This window comes from Castor canadensis, chromosome 4, assembly GCF_047511655.1.
Source record: "Castor canadensis chromosome 4, mCasCan1.hap1v2, whole genome shotgun sequence".
Taxonomy (NCBI): domain Eukaryota; kingdom Metazoa; phylum Chordata; class Mammalia; order Rodentia; family Castoridae; genus Castor; species Castor canadensis.
In genome coordinates this window covers 27,571,187-27,589,444 of record NC_133389.1, presented here as the reverse complement: position 1 = coordinate 27,589,444, position 18,258 = coordinate 27,571,187, and the positions used below count along the sequence as shown (strand labels likewise).

General features: G+C 50.9%; 1 protein-coding gene and 1 long non-coding RNA gene across 6 annotated transcripts in view; one reads left to right on the top strand and one right to left on the bottom strand.

Annotated features, from left to right (window-relative positions):
• Ctif (cap binding complex dependent translation initiation factor) overlaps positions 1–18,258 on the top strand; it is a 266,455-nt gene that overhangs the window by 167,023 nt on the left and 81,174 nt on the right. For 3 of the 5 annotated variants that reach the window (XM_074069856.1, XM_020159590.2, XM_074069853.1), the window contains 2 exons: positions 12,833–13,373; positions 15,138–15,437. In XM_074069856.1, coding sequence (XP_073925957.1) covers positions 12,833–13,373; positions 15,138–15,437 — 841 coding nt within the window. The remainder of the gene's footprint in view (positions 1–12,832; positions 13,374–15,137; positions 15,438–18,258) is intronic. The other 2 variants (XM_074069854.1, XM_074069855.1) reach the window with 2 other exon arrangements.
• On the bottom strand, positions 1,867–16,838 carry LOC141422474 (uncharacterized). Its single transcript, XR_012447035.1, has 3 exons — positions 16,750–16,838; positions 7,096–7,663; positions 1,867–3,496 (listed from the first exon to the last, which is right to left on the bottom strand). It is a non-coding gene; the product is annotated as an uncharacterized lncRNA (long non-coding RNA).

Sequence of the window (18,258 nt, the reverse complement as noted above, 5' to 3'; positions counted from 1 at the left end):
TTTATTTTTGTAGAAGGGCCCTTGGTGTGTGTTCTTCTGTCATTTCTTTGTGCTTAGACTCAGGTCGTGTGCACTTTGGTGGAGTTCATGTCAGGAGGTCCACACTGTCTGTCCCGTGACTGACGAGGCTGTCTTTGATGAGCTGGTTCAGGTGGCGTGAGATGTGAGTTTTCCCCTGGTAATGGAGACTGTCTTTGGAACATACCAACATTGTTTTCCCTCAGACTTTCACCCCATGCCCTCGACTGATGATTCATTTTGTCAAATGGTTTTCCCAGCCCGTCATCCCCCCTAAATTTATCAGTAGGCTTTTCACCAGACAAAAGAGTCTTTGGTTGAGTTTGAACTCATGAGTCCAAATCTCAGGACCCCAGCGTTTGGAAGCCTGGGAGTGGAAGTCCTTGTCACCCACCTGAATGACTTTGGAGCACATACCCTGAAGCATGGTCAAGTGCTGTTCTGAGCAAAAGTTACTAGCACCCACCCATAAGCCCCTGTGTTCTGGAAGGTTCTGGCCCAAGAATCTATCTGCTGGGAAGCTTGTCCCCAGGTTGCCAGGCTGAGGCCAGGGCTAGGGCTGTGTGCCAGGCTAGTGAGGCTGCCACTCCAGGGAACGTCTCGCCACCAACTCGTCAGTTCCATCAGCCCCGGCTGAAAAATGTGGCCCGAGGGAGGCCCTGTGCTAGCTAACTCCACTTTACTTTCCCTCTCCTTCCCAGGGTGGAACAAACAGCCCTTCAGGGACATGCAAACCTGTCAGTAATGAAGTTGTGAGAGGAGGAGGCTGTCCCTGGAGGGCGCTGGGGTGGGATGGCTAATGGAGTGAGGCGGTGGCCAGCATGGTGCCCTGGAGAGCTGGGGGCTGTGTGGTGCTCCACAGCCTACAAGGCCTGCCCAGCTCCAGGGCACCCGGCTCCTCTGCTCCCCCTGTATTGGGGCCATCTCTGCTTGGCCTTAGGGGCCTTTCCCACAGCCTCCCAAGGCTAGCCAAGAAGACCGGGGTGGTCTCCATGGTGGGCCCAAGGTCCAGGAGTATATAAGCAAGGGGGATCCCTAGGCTCTGGGGTCAGCCCGTACAGCTCCGGCCCTGCAGTTGTCCAGTCCCTGGTACAGCCCTGTCACCTGCCTGCCCTCGGAGGCCCCCAGGCTCCAGACCTCCCCGTTTGAGTGTGCCTCCAGTGCCTCATTCATGGGGTGTTTGTGTTTAGAATCCCAAGGCCTAGCTTGCCTATCTCACTAACCTGAGAATATTCTACAGCTATCTCTCTTCTTCCCTCTCCCAAAATGTGCACTGTTAGACAGGAGGAGAAGGGCTGTGGGGAGGGGAGCACTCAGAGAGGACCATAGGTCCGGGCCTGGCAAAATGACAGGCACAGCCACACAGCATGGAGGAGAGACTTCTGTGTGTTCATTGTCTTTTCACTGAGTCACAAGGAGTTGGAATGACACACACTTGGCCCGGTCCCCTTGGTCTCTGACCCAGGGCAGAGCTGCAGTTGCTCTGCAGAACTTGGGGTGATATCTCCCACCCCCCACTGCCCTGTCTCCAACTCGTCCCTCCAACAAGCTCTGCAGGTATCTCTGCTGCTTTCCCCCTAGAGTTTCCTCCCCGTTCACAGAAAGAGGGTTTCTTTGTACCGTACACCTTAGTGACCTCAGCACACAGATGTGTTTTTTCTTTTCTTATTAATTCAACAGTGTTCACCTTTTCACTTAAAGAGAGCACTTTATGGCTTCTCTTCAGCATAGTTAAACTGCCAGCATCGCCACACTTGTGCTCTGGGACCATTATTAAGTAAACTGGGTTACTTGAACACAAATATCCCAGTCTCGCAACAGTCGATCTAATAGCAGAGATGGTTAAGTAACTAACTGGGAAGTGCCATGTACAATGTAGATACATCAGACACAGAGCTGATTCATATCCCAAAGACAGAGCAGGACGACGTGAGGTTTCATTGCACTACTCTGAACAGCATGCAATTTAAAACTTGAGAATTGTTTATTTCCGGAATTTTCCACTTCATATTTATAGATGATGGTCAATGTGGGTGAGTGAAATCTCAGACAAAGGGGGGACTTGGGGTGTGAGTGATGACAATAAATTCAGTATCCTTCCTATACATTGGGTTACCTGTACTGGTCACATGCCTCCATCCGTTTCACCTTTTCTCCAGCCATGGAGGCAGGAAGTCCTCCCACCCCCAGTATGGGCAGGGGACAGCCTGGGAGAATAGAGAGTCCCTGGAAAGGCTGGAATGAGGGGCTGAGACTAGGCACCCCCAAGTATTAGCCCACCTCGTGACAACAGAGAGACAGGAAGGGAAGGTGACTTGTCTCAAACCACCCAGACAGACAGGGATAAAACGAGGATGTGTGAACCCAGGAGCACCTAATTTCCAAGTTATCACTATCTCATGCTGTCTCCCCATTGAGGACTCCCTGGAGGCCACTGAGACCCAGGAGGGGTGCCTGGGTGAGGTGCTGACTGTGGAAGGGATAGGTTAGGAATGGGACATGACAGGAGCTCATCGTTGCCCAGGGTCAGGACACCTCCAGTGACAGGAAGCTCAGTACATCATCAGGCAGCTCTGCTACTGCATGAAGATGGTGCGATTAAAACAGGAGTGAAGGGGTGAGGTGACTCCATCTGGAGTGAGAAACTGTGGAGGAAGTCAGATGGCAGACAGCCAGCTTCGGCCTGTGGCCAGGCTGCCAGGGCCAGCAGTGGAGGATGCTGATGGTGCTGAACTGATAAAGGAAGTCATTAGGTGTGGCCCCCAAGCCTGTGCAGAGCCCTTGGGCAGTCTCCCTCCAGGATGATGGTAGGGGTGTTCAGTGATGAACAGCTTTGTGGGGTGGGGCGGCTTTGTCCAATGTGCAGCCCTCAGAGGCCAGAACTAGAATAAGAAGCAGCAGCTGTACATCCTGGGCTTTTGGTCTTGACTCTTGACACTTGAGGCAACTTCCGTTCTCCACTTATGCTATGGTACAAAATTCACAGCTAAGGACTCAAGCTACATCACTAGGGAAACCCTCTATATGTTACCATAAGCAAACCCTACTGTAGCACTTACGTCAGCTCCTTTAAAACTCACAGGAACAGTGTGATGGGTTTTCTTCTTGTTCCCATTCCTCAGTTGAAGAAGCCAAGACCCAGAGAGGTTAAGGAACTTACTCAAAGTTGCTCAGCTGGAAGTACAACGTCAGGATTTCAATTCTGGGGAGTTAGGCTCCAAAGTCCATTCTTTGAACTACTGTGCAACTCAGGGGATGCCCAGAGCTGCCAGCAGGCCGCAGTGAGGGTCCACAGGCTGGACCTGAGAGATGGCAGGGCTTGACTGGCCAAGCGGAAGGGCGAGGGCCTTTCCCTGGAAATGGTCCGCCAGGTTCACGTGGAGTCTGACAGCTCCCGCGGGTAGCCGCGTGCTCTTCCCATGACATCACACCGCCTCAGAATGTTGAGGCCAAGGATTCTTGGAATGCCTGATTCACCCTGGAACAAAAATACTACTTTGTATTTATAACGTGCTTTGTTCCCCAAAGGCTTTCCCGGGCTTTATTTCATTGTAAGTTCAGCCTAGCCTTGTGATCCAGGCAGGAGTCAGAGTGAGGTGAGAACCCACCCTGCGAAGCACCCCGCCCGGAGTGAGGGTCGGTGCTCCCATTCCACAGCTGGGAATACTGAGACATGGGGAACTGGGGATGCTGGGGGAGGTGGGTAAGAGCCTTGGCGTCCAAAACGAGTGAGAGGAGGAAGTGAGACTTAATGGCCCCCTCCAGTGTCCCCAGGAAATCCACTTGCCCTCAGCTTTTTGCTGCCAGAGATACAGGACAGAGACTGGAGCCTGCTGCTCTGCCCTCCCTCCCCTGCAGGCGACTGTAAAGCAGCAGGCCACCCCTAAACTCAGCCCCCCAGCCCTGACCCTCAGGCCCCAGCCACAGGCATGACAGATGTGGTGGGAAAGGATTGTTCCCGGCAGAGATGGAACCCAAGAGCCACGGGTGGCTTCTGTGGTTTCCCCCAGACACAGTGGAGCCCAGGCTGGAAGGCTGGCCTTCCCCGCCCCGTCCAGAGTCCTCCCTGCCCTCCCTCTCACAGGCCCCAGCCTACCCTCCCCCGTGGGTCTGGCTCTGCCTTGTGACTGGCCGTGTGACAGCCCACAGCCCCTCCCCTGCAGCTTGGGGTTCAGTGGCCCAGCGGCAGTGTGCAGGCTACCCCAGATCGGGGGACCTTACAGCAGGAAAGAATGGTGGTTGAGGGCCCATGTGCTGAGCCAAAATGCATAAGTTCAAATCCATGCTCTGCCACTTGCAAACTGTGTCGTCAGGCAAGAAACTCACCCCTTCTGTGCCTTACCTCTGTAAGATGTGGTACGTGACAATACCTCTCCCTTGGGGCTAAGTGAAAGTCTTGCCTGGCACACTGTGCATGCTTCTGACACGTTCACTGCTTTTACTTTGCATCCCTGCCATCTCCAGTGTAGTCCCGGTGTCTTGGGACAGCCCCCTGGGAGGGGCTGGCCTCATGGGTGAGCAACCTGTGCACAGGTACAGGGCCGATGCTCAGGAGGGCCTGCATTGGGTTTAATGCTCCATGTGGCTGTCTTGAAATTCTCAACCATTCCTAAATAAGGACCCTACATTTTTACTTTGCACTGGGCTCCACACATTACTGCTGGCCCTACCTTCAGGCCCCAGAGTAGGACAGGGCCATGGGCTGCTGTCTGCTTGCCCCTAGGTGTAACTAGATACCTGTTTCTGTAACTGCTGGATCGGTGTCTGTCTCTCCACACAGATCCTGCTGCAGCCCTGTGCCAGGCCCCCAAGGAGACTCAGAGAGGCTGCTCCTCTCTTGAAGGAGGGGGTGCTTTGAGCACAGGATGGGCTGGCGGCAGAGACTGGGGTCGGGTAGGCAGGTTCAGGCTGTAATCACGGTGGATAGCCAGCGGCTTGGGAGAGGAGGGATCAAGGACAGGATGCTGGGCCAATCTGGGCCATGAAGCCAGATAAGATGGGGATAATGCTAAGAGTCTCCTTAGAGACACGAGACAGATTTTGTCACAGAGCGCTCCTCCCCCAATTTTTCTCATTGTGTTGCAAGGGCTCTGTGGCCTTGAGCAAATCCACTCACATCTCTGGTTAATCTTCAGGTGGGGCAGAATCTCAGAACAAGCTTAGTGAATTAAATGGCGGATGAAGCAGCCCTTCCTCCATCATTCATTGGATCGTTCATTCGTTTGTTCATGATGCAGTGAGGGAGAAAGGTGTGCTCTGCCTGTAGGGTGCAGAGAGCCAGCAAGACCCCGGCATTTCCATCTGGAGCATCCCATTGGCCAGGTAGACATCTGGTTTGCAAGCATTCAATCCTTGCTGTGAAATACTCAACTTCTTACGTGAACTTCTTCCCTGGCTGGCAGAGGCCTCGGCCTTCCTACCAGCTGAGCAAAGTGAGAGCCAGATGGGAGAGTCTACAGTGTGGCTGGCCATGGGGGTGGAAGGTGTGTTCCAGTGCTGGCTGGCCTTCACCTTTTGGGATCATTAGGAGAACAGGGATGAGTGAGGGGCAGCTGGAGGAAGTGCTCAGGAAGCTACCATGATAATGACAATGACCCTGGCAATTCCAGAGTGATTCAGTTGCCTAAATTCTGTAGTGGTGCCTCCTCCCCTTCCAAACAACACTAAGGCCTGAGCATGGTGACTTACACCTTAATCCCAGCTACTGGAGAGGCAGAGATTGGAAAGATCATGGTTCAAAGCCAGCCAAGGCAAAAAGAAAAAACAACTAAAGCAATAACAAAACAACAACAAAAAGAGCACTAAGAGGTCAAATAAGTGACTGACTGATAAGTCCAATCAGATAGCGCTTTAGACAGCACATCACAGCAGAACACTAGCTGAGTTCCAATGCCGTCCTTGCCACTAACTAGCTGGGCAGTCCTTGGGAAACCAAGGAACCTCTCTGAACCTTGGTGTTCTCGTCTGTAAAACTGTCAGCCACCCCTAAGGCAGGGGCCTGGCACAGCTGGGAACAGAGAGGCACAGAGAGGTGAAATCACCCAGACCACGGAACTGTGAATGGCTGAGCCAGGCTCTCAGTGGGCTGCACTCTCCTGGACAGACCTGGCAAGCAATGTGCTCCAGAATCTCTGTCATCTGATTCAGCCCTGCGTGCATAGCAGGTTCTCAATTCAAATGAGCCACTACGATCCTTTTGGCAAACCAGAGGCGTGGTTTCCCACAGTTGGCTCCCTCAAGAGTCTCCTCTCTATTTCTTCTTGTAAAGCTTCCCCATCCTTCTGCAAATGGGAGCTAGCGTGTGTGGGGACCTCCATTTCTGAGTCCCATGTGCCCATATTGTACTCAGCAACCTCTGAGCTGCAAAAAAGCACCTCTGTGCCACTGAGACCAATCTCAATCTTGCTTTGTCCCCACTGGCTGGAGCAGGGAAGGTGGGAGGCAGTGCAGGGTATGCAGAGAAGGCAGGAGTGGAGGTACCCATGCTGGTCATCACTTTTCCTAAGGACCAGAAACATAAGCCTATGCATAGCTTCCAAACCATTTGCCCTAGGAATTTTGCTTTCAGAATTTTTTAAGCAGACCTACAAATTATGTGGTAAAGTATCCGACATTGAGAGAACCATAATAAGCCAGTGGCCCTTGGAATATCTAGTTGGGAACAATTATGAAATAAAAAATGAACAGAGAGACGTTTGTCTCCACTTGGACCGCTGTTAAAACCATTTTTTAAAACAAAACTTAAAGTTCTCCCTACACCCACCTCCCAAAATGCAGCTGTGGTTTCCGAGAACTTTAATTTTTTTTTTTTTATAAAAGAGAACAGCCTTAGAGTAAAACAAGACATCTGATTTCAGAACCCAAAGAAGAAAGAATTAATTAAATGAAAAAACATAAACTGACAGTCTTTATTCCCCAACCAAAAGAAACAAAAAAGAATCCTTGTCCTAAGGCAGGTGCAACCAGGAGCCCAAGAGGAAGGAAGATTGCTTTTGTGTGCTAAACTGTCCCCTCACCAAGACAAGACCCTCACAGAGTGAAGGTCAGAGCAGACATGAACCTGAACCCTGGACCTACCAAGAGGTAGACGTTTGTCCTTTTTCTTGACAAGGTTGGATGTCTAAGCTGCATGTTCTCTCCAGGATGGCTCCCAAGTCCAGGCCACATGACTGTGTGTCTGCAACATTCTCGTTCACCCAGTGGCTGGTGCAGAAGTGGTTCAATCCAGCCCAGACAAACCCAAACCTGCAGGTCTCATGCAGAGCAGCCAGCTGGCCCATGACGAAGGGGTTGACAAAACCCAAGCCAGCAAACAGAAGACAGAGGCGCTGATTTTGGCTGGCTCCACCAGCCGCCACTGACAAATATTTATGAATGGCCAGAGCAGTGGAGCCTGGCTCTCCATTGTTGGGGAAAAAGGCCCAGGGGCAAGTCCGTCCAGTGGTTCCAACAGCCCTCTCGGCTCCTTCCTAGGCAAAGGACCTGGGCCTCGTGTGGTTGTCATGGCAAAAGTCTCTGAGGTTACCTACCTCGGCTCTCCTGAGGAGCTGATCTCAAGGCTAATGGGAGACACACAGGAGGTGGCAGCTGGGACCCGTAATGAATGGACAGGCTGGGCATATACCAACAGCCTTTGTTGGCTCATCTGTAAAATGGGAAGAAAGGAGGCTGGGGATGTGGCTCTGTAGTAGAAAGCTCTCCTAGCATGCATGAAGTCCTGAGTTCTATCCCCAGCCCCACACGGAAGAAAGGCTGTGGCCTGTCTGCACACAGAGACTGATCCCAGCAATCTCTTTACCCTGAAAATGAAGCAAAGCCTTTGCACAGTGAGAAGCAGCAAGGGAAGCTTTGTGTCCTGGTCTCCCCTGGGTCATAGCTGAGCCCACCTGCCATTAGCTCCACAGAAGCCCTTCTTTTGGAATCCAAATGCCTACCCAGGCAGGAGGGGACACTTGAGGCAGATTCCTTGGCTTCCCCCGCACCTGTGGATGGCCATCTACTCATGCAGACTTGCTGCAAACCGGCAAGCATAGGTGGGAAGACACCCAGCACAGCTCAGGGGCCAGGCACACACTGGTCATTGCTGTATTAATGAGGCCGCAGGCTCCAAGGGCTTTTGAACAGGAAGGTATGCATTCCAGGTCCCCCAGAGATCCAGGCACAAACAGCAGAAGCTCCACAAGACCTCTCTGGTTCCTTTCTGGAGCCCTCAACCACCAACCACCAAGAAATGACTTCCTTCCTCTTCCAGATAGAAAGAAGTTGCGTTTTTCCCCCCCTCCACAGGGGCAGGGGGTGGGGGACACTATTGGGCAGAAAAAGGGAAATCCCTGAATAGTCAAGTGGGAAACGAGACCATTTGAAAGATGCTGGGAAGGGCTTGATTAGCCATCCTTTAGGGACATTTCTTGGGCCATGGCTACCGGCATCACAAAAATTCTAAATAAGGATGACAAAAGTTGTGAGAATCAAGCATTATCTGCCAGGGAATTTCCAAGGTTGCCCTCTGGACCAAAAAAAAAAAAAAATAACTCCCTTTAAAGAACAAGGTGGAAGGAGGAAGGGCCAACTACTTAAAAGTAGTTGAAAATTTAAAGGAAGAGGTAATGGCAAAATGTCACAGGCCTGTGACCTAGGCTGCTAGCCTTGGACCCATACTCATGGTCCCAACCCTACCATCACACACTGGGGAGCGAGATGGATTATTTAGAGATGCCAGGTTGTATGTGGAGGCTGTTTTGGGGTAGAGGGGCCACCTTGTCTACCTGAATGTCAAGGCAGCTCTGTCCTTGACCAGGAATGTCCATCAGAACCCATCAAGATGGACTATGGATGGAAACCACCCCCTGAGCGGGCCCAGGGCACATCTGGGCACAATCAGACAGTTCCCCTCATTTCCACAGTGACCAACCACAGCGAGGTGCAAGGTTCAATTGAGTCTCAACCTAAAGCCCAATGTCCAAGTCTCAGTTGAGTATCGCTTGTTTGAAAGGAACCAGAAAGATCTCAAATGGAATGAGAAATAAAAGATAATTAATAGATGTCAACAGCTATGATCCCAACACTCAGGGAGGCCAAGACAGAAGGAGCTGGCCTGGGCTACATAGCAAGGTACTGACCCCAAAAAAAGAAAGGGCAGGAGGAGAAAGGAAAGCAGGCAGGTGGGAAGGGAAGGAAATAGCTGCAACACCAAGATGGTAGACAGAGTTTGAAGCAGCCATCATAAAAAAATACTTCAAAGAACAGCTAGGAATACATTTGAAATAGGGAAATAGGTCTCAACAAAGAGAAGATACAAAAAAGAACCAAATGGAAATTTAGAAGTTAAAAACTCAGCCAGATGACGGTGGCTCATACCTGTAAACCTAGCAATTTGAGAGGCTGATATAAGGTGGATGGAAGTTGAGACCACCCCAGGCAAACATAATTCATGAGACCCCCATATCAACAAATAACTGGGTGCAGTGGTATATGTCTGTCCATCCCAAACTGTGCAGGAGGATGGTGGTTCCAGACCAGCCTGGGCAAAAAGTTCTCAAGATCCCGTCTCAATGGAAAAAAGCTGAATGTGGTAGTGTGTGCCTTTTATCCCAGTGAAAGTGGAAAGGTTAGAATAGAAGGATGGTTGTGCAGGCTGGCCTGGGAAAAAAGTGAGACCCAATCTCCAAAATAAACAGAGCAAAAAGGGGCTCAAGCACCAGCAAGCACAAAGCCCTGAGTTCAAATCCCATACCACCACAAAAAAAAAAACCTCAACTATAAAGTGGAGGGGACAGAACCAGTGACTGAGAGAACAGAATGGATATTACCCAGTCTGCTCCTCACAGAGGAAAGAGACCAGAAAGAACAGCTTCCAGGGCCCGAGGGGCTGTAACCAACAGCCTAACATACAGACCACTGAAATCCCAGAAATTGGAGGAAAAAGTGTAGCCAAAAGAAAATCATTCAAAGAAAATAGTGGCTTGCATTCCTGATGAGAAAGGAAGATGGTCCAGCCTCTCTGGAGACAGATCAGGCGTTTCTTTAAGAGCTAGATGTATAGCTGCTGTGTATTTGTCCAGGGAAATGAACACCTTTTCTGCAAGGTAGCCCCAATCTAGGAACCACCAAGACGACCTTCAGCTAAGCGCACGGTGGTGCGTCCATGCCTCTGAACCCAGCTCTGCAATGAAGGAACCAGCCCTCCATGAAGGACTAGCCAGATGAGTCTCCGGGGAAGTAGGAGGGGGAAAAAGCCAATCCCAAAATGTGAGGTTTCATTTATACAACATTCTTAAGATGACAACATCATCATAAAAATGGAGATGGAACAGGTGTTGGTGGCTCACATCCATAATCATAGCTACTCAGGAGGCAGAAATCAGGAGGATTGTAGTTCAGAGCTAATCTTGGGAAATAGTACGTGAGACCCTATCTTGAAAAAAAAGAAATCACAGAAAAGGGGCTGATGGAGTGGTTCAAGTTGTTGGTCCTGAGTTCAAACCCCAGTACCACAAAAACAAAAAAAAATGGAGATGGGTGAGTCAGGGGCTAAGGATGGTGGTGGTGGAAGGGAAGTGGGTGTGACTAAAAAAGTACAGCAGAAGGGGCCGCATGGTGCCGGAAATATTCTGTATCTTGGTCCTGGATCTGATATTGTACTGTGGTTTTGTAAAAAGGTACCGTTGGGGGAAACTGAGTAAAGGCTTAATAAGCTCCCTGTACCATGTGAATCTATAATAGCCTCACAATAAATTTGAAAAAGTAATAGCTGGGTGTGATGGCAGAGGTCTTTAATCCCCTCACTCAAGAGGCTGTTAAGTTCTAGGCCAACCTAGGCTACAAAAGCAAGACCATGTCTCAAGAAAAATAAATAAGTAATGTTTTATAAAAAATCATATTCATTTAGAAAGCATAAATTAAAAAGAAAAATCTATATCCCGTCTGTGAGAGATACCCATCATTAGATGCTAGTGTGCACCCTTCAGATTTTTCCACGCATAGAAGTGCTTGGTCTTGAACGACGCTACACTTCCATCGACAAGCATGAACTCTTGCCATATCCTTCACTCCTGCACGTTCAGTTCTTGCCGTTATGACCTCCGTTGTGCCTCAGTCCTTATCCGCATCTCTGATTATTTCCTTCGGATATGTTGCCACAGGCAGAATTGCAATAGACCAATGGTTGCTTGTTCTAGAGACTTCTGAAACGAATTGTCCAATTTCCCTCCAGAATGATTATTCTAATTTCTCCTCGTAATGTACAATGTGCTGTAAGTTACTATTTGTGTGGGGAGTAAAATATGGCATGTGTCTGTCCTCACTTAACCATTTGAGTTCCCATGAAACAGTGCCACTAAGTATGGGGGGGGGAGAAAGAATTTATTAACTTTAATGAGAAAGAGATAATGCATTTGATCCCAACTCAAGATACCCCCAAATTTTCACAGATAAAAATTTATCAAGTGGACACTGAAAGTGAGTGGACTAAAATTATACGAGTAGTGAGCAGCTTCTTGAAAGTAAATAAATAGTTTGTTCATCAAATGCAATTGTGATAAAAATCAAGTGGGAGTGGAGATAGGCCACGGAAGAGGTGTGGACTTCCTCTGCACATCTCCAATTTCTTTACTCCTTGATAACTCTGAGAGCTGCGTGGCTGACTTACTCTCCCCCTGCACGGAAGACCCCTGAGGAGGACATAGAGACTGGCCACGAATGCTGTGAGTAGCAGAGAGGCAGCCTCACCCACAGGCCTGAGATCGTGAGAACACCCCTCTGCGCCCCTTTGCTTGCCTTCCACCCACAAATCCAAGCGTTTGTAGTTCGTCTCTTAGTGCACAGCTCACAACTGCTCTCTGTGCCATTCTCTGCTGAGAAAGTATTGGCTGGGGAGTGAGGGTGTGCCTCAGTACTAGAGCACCTGCCTAGCAAGCACAAGGTCCTGAGTTCAAACCCCAGTGCCACCAAGAGAGGAAGGAAGGGAGAGAGAGAGAGAGAAGAAAGGAAGAAAGGAAGGAAGGAAAGGAAAGAAAAGAAAGGAAGGGAGGGAGGGAGGGAGGGAAGGAAAGAGGGAGGAAGGAAGGGTGGGCTGTCTGACGAGTGGTTGGAGAGCCTGTCTTTACTTAAAAAGCCACCTTGTTAAATGTCACTTTGTATTCCTTTGCTGGGGCTCCCATCACATAGTGCCACCAATTGGGTGACTAAAACAGCCTATCTTTACTTCCTCTTGGTTCTGGAGGCTGGAAGTCCAAGATCAAGATCAAGGTGTCAGCAGGGTTGGTCTCTTCTGTGGCCTCTCTCCTTGACTTGCAGATGGCCACCTTCTCCCTGTGTCCTCACATGGTCCTTCCCCTCTGTGCCTGGCATCCTGTCTTCTCTTTGTGCATCCAAATTTCCTCTCATTATAAGGACACCGGTTAGGCTGGATTAAGGCCCACCATGACAGTGTCAGTTTAACGTGATCACCTCTATTTGCCTTCTCCAAATAGTCAAGTACTGAGCAAGCATTCAGAATGTTTTCTGGTAACTCTGGTGGCTGGAGACAGAGGCAGGAGAGAGAGCTCACTGTCTTTTGTTGGGTCTTTCAGGTTTTGTTGCACATGCATGTTTTCATGTATACTCTAATAAGTGAATAAAATGGTTATTTTAAGTGAAGAGTTGACTTAAGTTCCCTCTGATGGTTATTCTCTGTCAGAGCCTGGCACATAGAAAATTCTCAGCATTTGTTGAATGAATACAAAAAGGACCAGGCATTAACTTCCTGTTCTAGTGTTTGTGCCAGGGACCCTGGTGGCTTGCCCAGTGACCCCCCCACTCTCTCTTTGGTTTGCAGACGGCAACAGAGACCTCCAGGGGGAAACAAGCCTCAACAGCATGGTGACCACCAGCCAGGCAGTGCCAAACACAACAGAGACCACCAGAAATCCTACCAGGGGGGCTCAGTGCCCCACCCCTCAGGGAGGCCCACCCACCATGGCTATAGCCAGAACCGACGCTGGCACCACGGCAACATGAAGCACCCACCAGGCGACAAGGGGGAGGCAGGCACCCATCGCAACGCCAAAGAGACCGTGAACACCGAGAGCCCCAAACTTGAGGACATCCCAGGGGACACAGGGCATGGCAGCCTTGAGCCCCCCCGCAGCCCTGACGCCCCAGCCCCGATGGCTTCCGAGAGGCACCCCCCACAACCGCCAGGGGGGCCCGAGGCCGAGGCAAAGCGTAAAGACAGTGTTGTTCCCCAGCGCATCGGGGAGCGGCCCAAAATCACCCTGCTCCAGTCTTCCAAAGACAGGCTGCGCCGAAGACTGAAAGAAAAGGTACCGGTAATTGAATCTTCCTTGTTCTCTTGCACCCGGGAGGACAGCCGAGAGGTAGGCGCTTTGGTTAGTGGGCTTGGGGTGCAGCCTCATGGGTTGGAGGGTGCGGGGAGCTATGTGGAGTAAAATCGGGGCTTCTGTGACTGCATGGACCCAGTACACTAGTTCCCCACTGCCATGGGTACCACTGGGCCACCCAAGGGCAAACCCATGACCAATGACCAGATTGCATGAACCCCTCCAGCACATTCTAGCTTATCACCTTCTGTCCCTTACAAGGCCCAGGATAGGCACTTGCTAACCAGACCCCAGGCTGCGTGGAGAGGAAGGGGTGCAGGAGCTCTTGTGGGGTCAGACTCTGCCCTGATCATGCTAAGGACATGTGGGGAAACATGGATTTAATTAACTAGGAGGAAATGATGCTGGCTTTCCTCACCCTGGTCCTGGCCCTGGGCTCTAGAGCCAGGGCCATGGCTTCAAGAGATGCCCCAAGCTACCAGAAAAGGAACAGGGATTTGTCACTGCACTGACTGTCATCACCCAGACCCTCCTGTCTGCCAGGGGTATAGGATGGAAAGGAACCATCATCAAAGAGAGCAACTTCTCTCTTGTCCCCTCAAGATACAGGGAAAGTGTCATGTGGCCATGGGGTTGCAGAGTTGCATCCATGTTGCTCCAGCTCAGGGAGTCAAAGCAGCCTTCCCTGCAGAGGTGGGTAGACAAGAGGGCTGGAAGGACAGAGCAGGCTCCAGGATTCTACCCTCATATGAGATCCGTTCCTCAAGTGTGAAAGCAGCTGCCCTTGCACTTGGCCCCATATGGTAGGGTTCAAGAAAAATTCCAGACCTTCTCATCCTGTATCACCATGTTACTCCCAAGGAAACAGAGGCTCAGAGAGGGGGAACCCTCTGCCTGGTGCACATGGCCAGAGGCAGAGAACAGGAGACAGAAGCTTGCTCAGGCCTCCCAGCCCCCAGCTCCCAGGTTGAGAACAATGCAGGATTTCATCGTATGCCCAATCCTGCCCTTCGGCCAATCCCACTTCGCAGCAGTGAACTCTGTCATATTCTTCATCTCCCATCTTTTGTGTTTGAGTACATACTTTTGAGACAGCCAGTTCCAGCCCCTGGTCTGGTCCCAGGTACCATGAAACCTCATATAAGGCCCTAGGGTTTTGCCTAAAATGTCCCTCCTTGAAGCACCAGCCGTTTGAGTGCACATTGGAAGATTCCTGGGTGTGTAGCATTTGTGTGAGGAGAGCCAGCCAGCACAGTCTGCTTCATATGCAAAGCCAGGGTCATGTCCATGTGGAACCCTGTACCCAAAGAACAGGATTGTCCTTGGTCATTTGCAGCAGAGGATGTGGAAGACCCACAGGTGTCACCCCCAGACCATATCTGACCACTACCAGAAACATTTGGAATCCTATTCGCCTTTCTGGCCTGATCTTCCTTTCCTCACCTTTTGTTTGACCCACTTTCCTATGTGTCATCGTATTTCATCTTTTATGAACCCCATTAAATCATTTCTAGATTAAGGCATCTGATGGACAAATAGATTAAACAACAAAAAGCCAGTGTATCTGAGAATCCTGGCCAAGAGCTAGAACTGCAAGGAATGGCAATCCAGGATGTCCCAGAGGGCCAAGAAAAAAAGTCATCAAAGAGCATTTGGGGCATGAGGGACTTGGGTGAAGGCAAGCAGTCCCAAAGGAAGCAGACCGCAGGTCCTTTCTGGAGGAAGTGACATCACTCCCTGCCCAGGCCACCCCACAGTGATAGCTCAGCATCACACAGGTGCCCTCGGTTTGTCTCCCAGGATGAAGTAGCAGTGGAGACGACCAGCCCACAGCAGAACAAGATGGACAAACTGATCGAGATCTTGAACAGCACGCGGAACAACAGCAGCGACGTGGACGCCAAGCTCACCACCTTCATGGAGGAGGCCCAGAACTCCACCAACTCCGAGGAGATGCTGGGGGAGATCGTGCGGACCATCTATCAGAAGGCTGTGTCAGACCGCAGCTTCGCCTTCACAGCCGCCAAGCTCTGCGACAAGATGGCGCTCTTCATGGTGGAGGGGACCAAGTTCCGCAGTCTACTGCTCAACATGCTCCAGGTAACCGGCCGCCGACGCTGCCACCCGCGTCCCCGCCCTGTGCGGCAGGCCACTGCTAGAGACGGCCGCAAGCCCGACTTGTCCCAAGTCTCCTCCTCCCTCACCCAACTAACGTTAGAAAATAAGGCGGGTGAGGGGTGAGGGGTGGGCGGCCGGATTTGTGTGTCTGTTTACAGGAGTGCTCCATGGTTACGAAGGACCAATATAATTTTATAGGCGCTTTTTGGACAACCAGCCTTTCCCGCTTTCTATTTTCATGATAAGACGGCTGGCTGTTGGCTCTGTGCTTTGACCTCTGCAGGTCTGATCGGACATGAACTTGCTGTGGAACTCTCCTCCCCCTCTTCCCCTCCCCCTCCTCCTTCCCCCCCTCCCCCTCCCCAGGGCTAGCCCCAGAGAGCCTGGTTTAGCTGTATAGCTGGTAAAGCTGTGACTGAGATGGGCTTGAGCCAGCTTTTGGGGGACAGGCCCGGGATATCTGTCTACTGATGCACTTGGGGGTCTTAGGCAGAAGGAAAACATAGCAATCCAAGATCGTCTTGTTGCTTGGTATTTTCCTGCTCTGTATGCCTTGATCTCCAGAGAGCTTAACCCCAGCCCTGCTCATTCCTGACACCAGCACCCAGCCATGGTCTTATGGGCGAGTGTGTGTACTGTGGGTGTGGGTGTCTGCCTTAGACTAGCCCAGCCCTGTCTCATTTCACAAGTACCCACCCTTTTATTGTGGGCAACAGCAGATGGACTGATGGTTCCAGAACTGGTGGCATCAGAGGTAATGGCAAGGACAGGCCTGAGGGCTGTCCTTGGAGGCCCTAGGCTAAGAAAGCCATCTCTCCTGCCACTTTGTACTTTAAGACTAGTCGAGTTACCAACCCAGGTAATGTAAAGTGATCGCTTGGAGGTTGTAAAAGTAGGATTACAGAGCAGAAAAGACCACCTGTGGGTCTCTGGTAACTAGGGTGACCATATACAGGTCATCCAAGCTGCTGTGTTCTGAGAGTCAAAGGGACTCCATTCATAATTGTGTCTGGACAGCAGGCATACACAAGAGCCCATAGCCACCCTCATCTCAACCGTCTGGCTCATGGTGTGCTATCTCTTCCCTGAAAGCAAGGAGGAGGTCACTGCTAGGCCCATCCACCTGTAGCCCATAGGGCCCCATGCCTGCCTGTCCTCTCCTCTTCTGTGTGTCTCGCTCACTGCAACCTGAGCCTCCCTGGCCAGCCTGGGCTGCGTCTCTCAGCTCCAGGCCCTGATCAGGTTCCCATTCCTGGATCGTCCACACTCCCCTGGTGATGAATTCCCGCATTACCTGAGGGATTTGCACATCGAGCATGTTCCTCGCAGGCCGGAATGTCCTGGGAGAGCGTAGAGGGTGATGGGCAGGGAAAAGCCTGTCTGCTGTGTACCACCAGGGACAGGGAACTCATGGGGCAGAATTGGCCTTGGACTTGGCCTAGTGCCTGTCACACTGTAGGCACAAATATTCTGTCACTTGACTAGCATTGACTGAGATCTATATGTGCCAGGCACCAGTCTTAGGGCTGAGGATACTGGGGGCAGTGCACAGATGCAGCTTTGTCTTTTAGATGTGTACAGGAAGGATTGGTGCCTCACCAAGTGACCACATGAACGAATGGGTGACACAGTGGCAAATGGGTGTTTACCCATCTCCTTCAAGCTCTGGATCACCTCAGCTTTGTGCATCTCTGTGTCCTGGTATTAGCCCAGCACCTGGTGCTGGCAGGCCCTCAGGGTCATGGAGAAGTAGGCATTAGAAGGGAGGCACCAGAAGCCTCCCTCTTGCTTTCCTAGGCTGTGGGCCTGGGGACAGCCATAGTCCTGGGCAAGAAGGGAGCCCCTGGAGGGTAGACACAATTCACATTCTGGGCTCTGAGGCTGTCCCCCTTGACCCAAAGAGGTGAAAGAAGGCTATATGCCTAGCCCAGGCATTTGTGGCTTGTTCCCATAGGTCACTACTCACTCCTATTCAGCACCCCTGGAAGGGTAGGACCAAGTCTCTGTCTGATCTTATCAATATAACCGTCCCCAGTGGGGACCCAGTCTGAGAATACTGAATTTCAGACACTGGGTCATCCTGAGATGAGTGATTCTCAGCAGTGTTCATTAAGTCACATGGAGAGCTTTGAAAATAAGCTAGCCCTGGGGTCCTCGCCCAAGCTTGTTGAATTAGATTCCCCAGGGACAGGGCCTGGCTATCATTTTATAAAGAATTTCTAGCCACGTGTGTTGGCTCATGCCTGTAATCTCAGCTATACTTGGGAAGCAGAGATTAGGAGGCTGGAAGTTCAAGACCAGTCCAGGCAAAAAAAGTTATTGAGACCCCATCTCAGGTGTGGTAGCTAACAGTTATAATCCCAGTTATGTGAGAGACACTAGTAGGAGGATCATGATAGGGGGATCTGCCGAGGCAAAATTATGAGGCCCTGTCTGAAAAATAACAAAATAAAGCAAGAACTGGCTGGAGGCTGGCTCAAGTTGTAGAGTACTGACTGCCTCGTAAGTACGAAAGGTCCTGAATTCAAACCCCATTACCACTAAAAAAAATAATAATAAAAGGACTTCTCAGGTAATCTGGGTTGAGCACCAGTGCTAGGGAGGTGACCCAGAGTTGCTAAGACTATCCCACCGCTGTCCTCCTGGACCAGTTAGGCCTGCCTTTCATAATATGCACAAGTGAAAAACTACCTATCAGGTACTGGACTCTGCTGAGTGACGTGAAGGACTGAGAGCCTGGGCTGGTAGGAGAACAGGAGAGGGAGACCTCAACTCCTAAGGCAAAGCTTTCACCTCCCCCAGC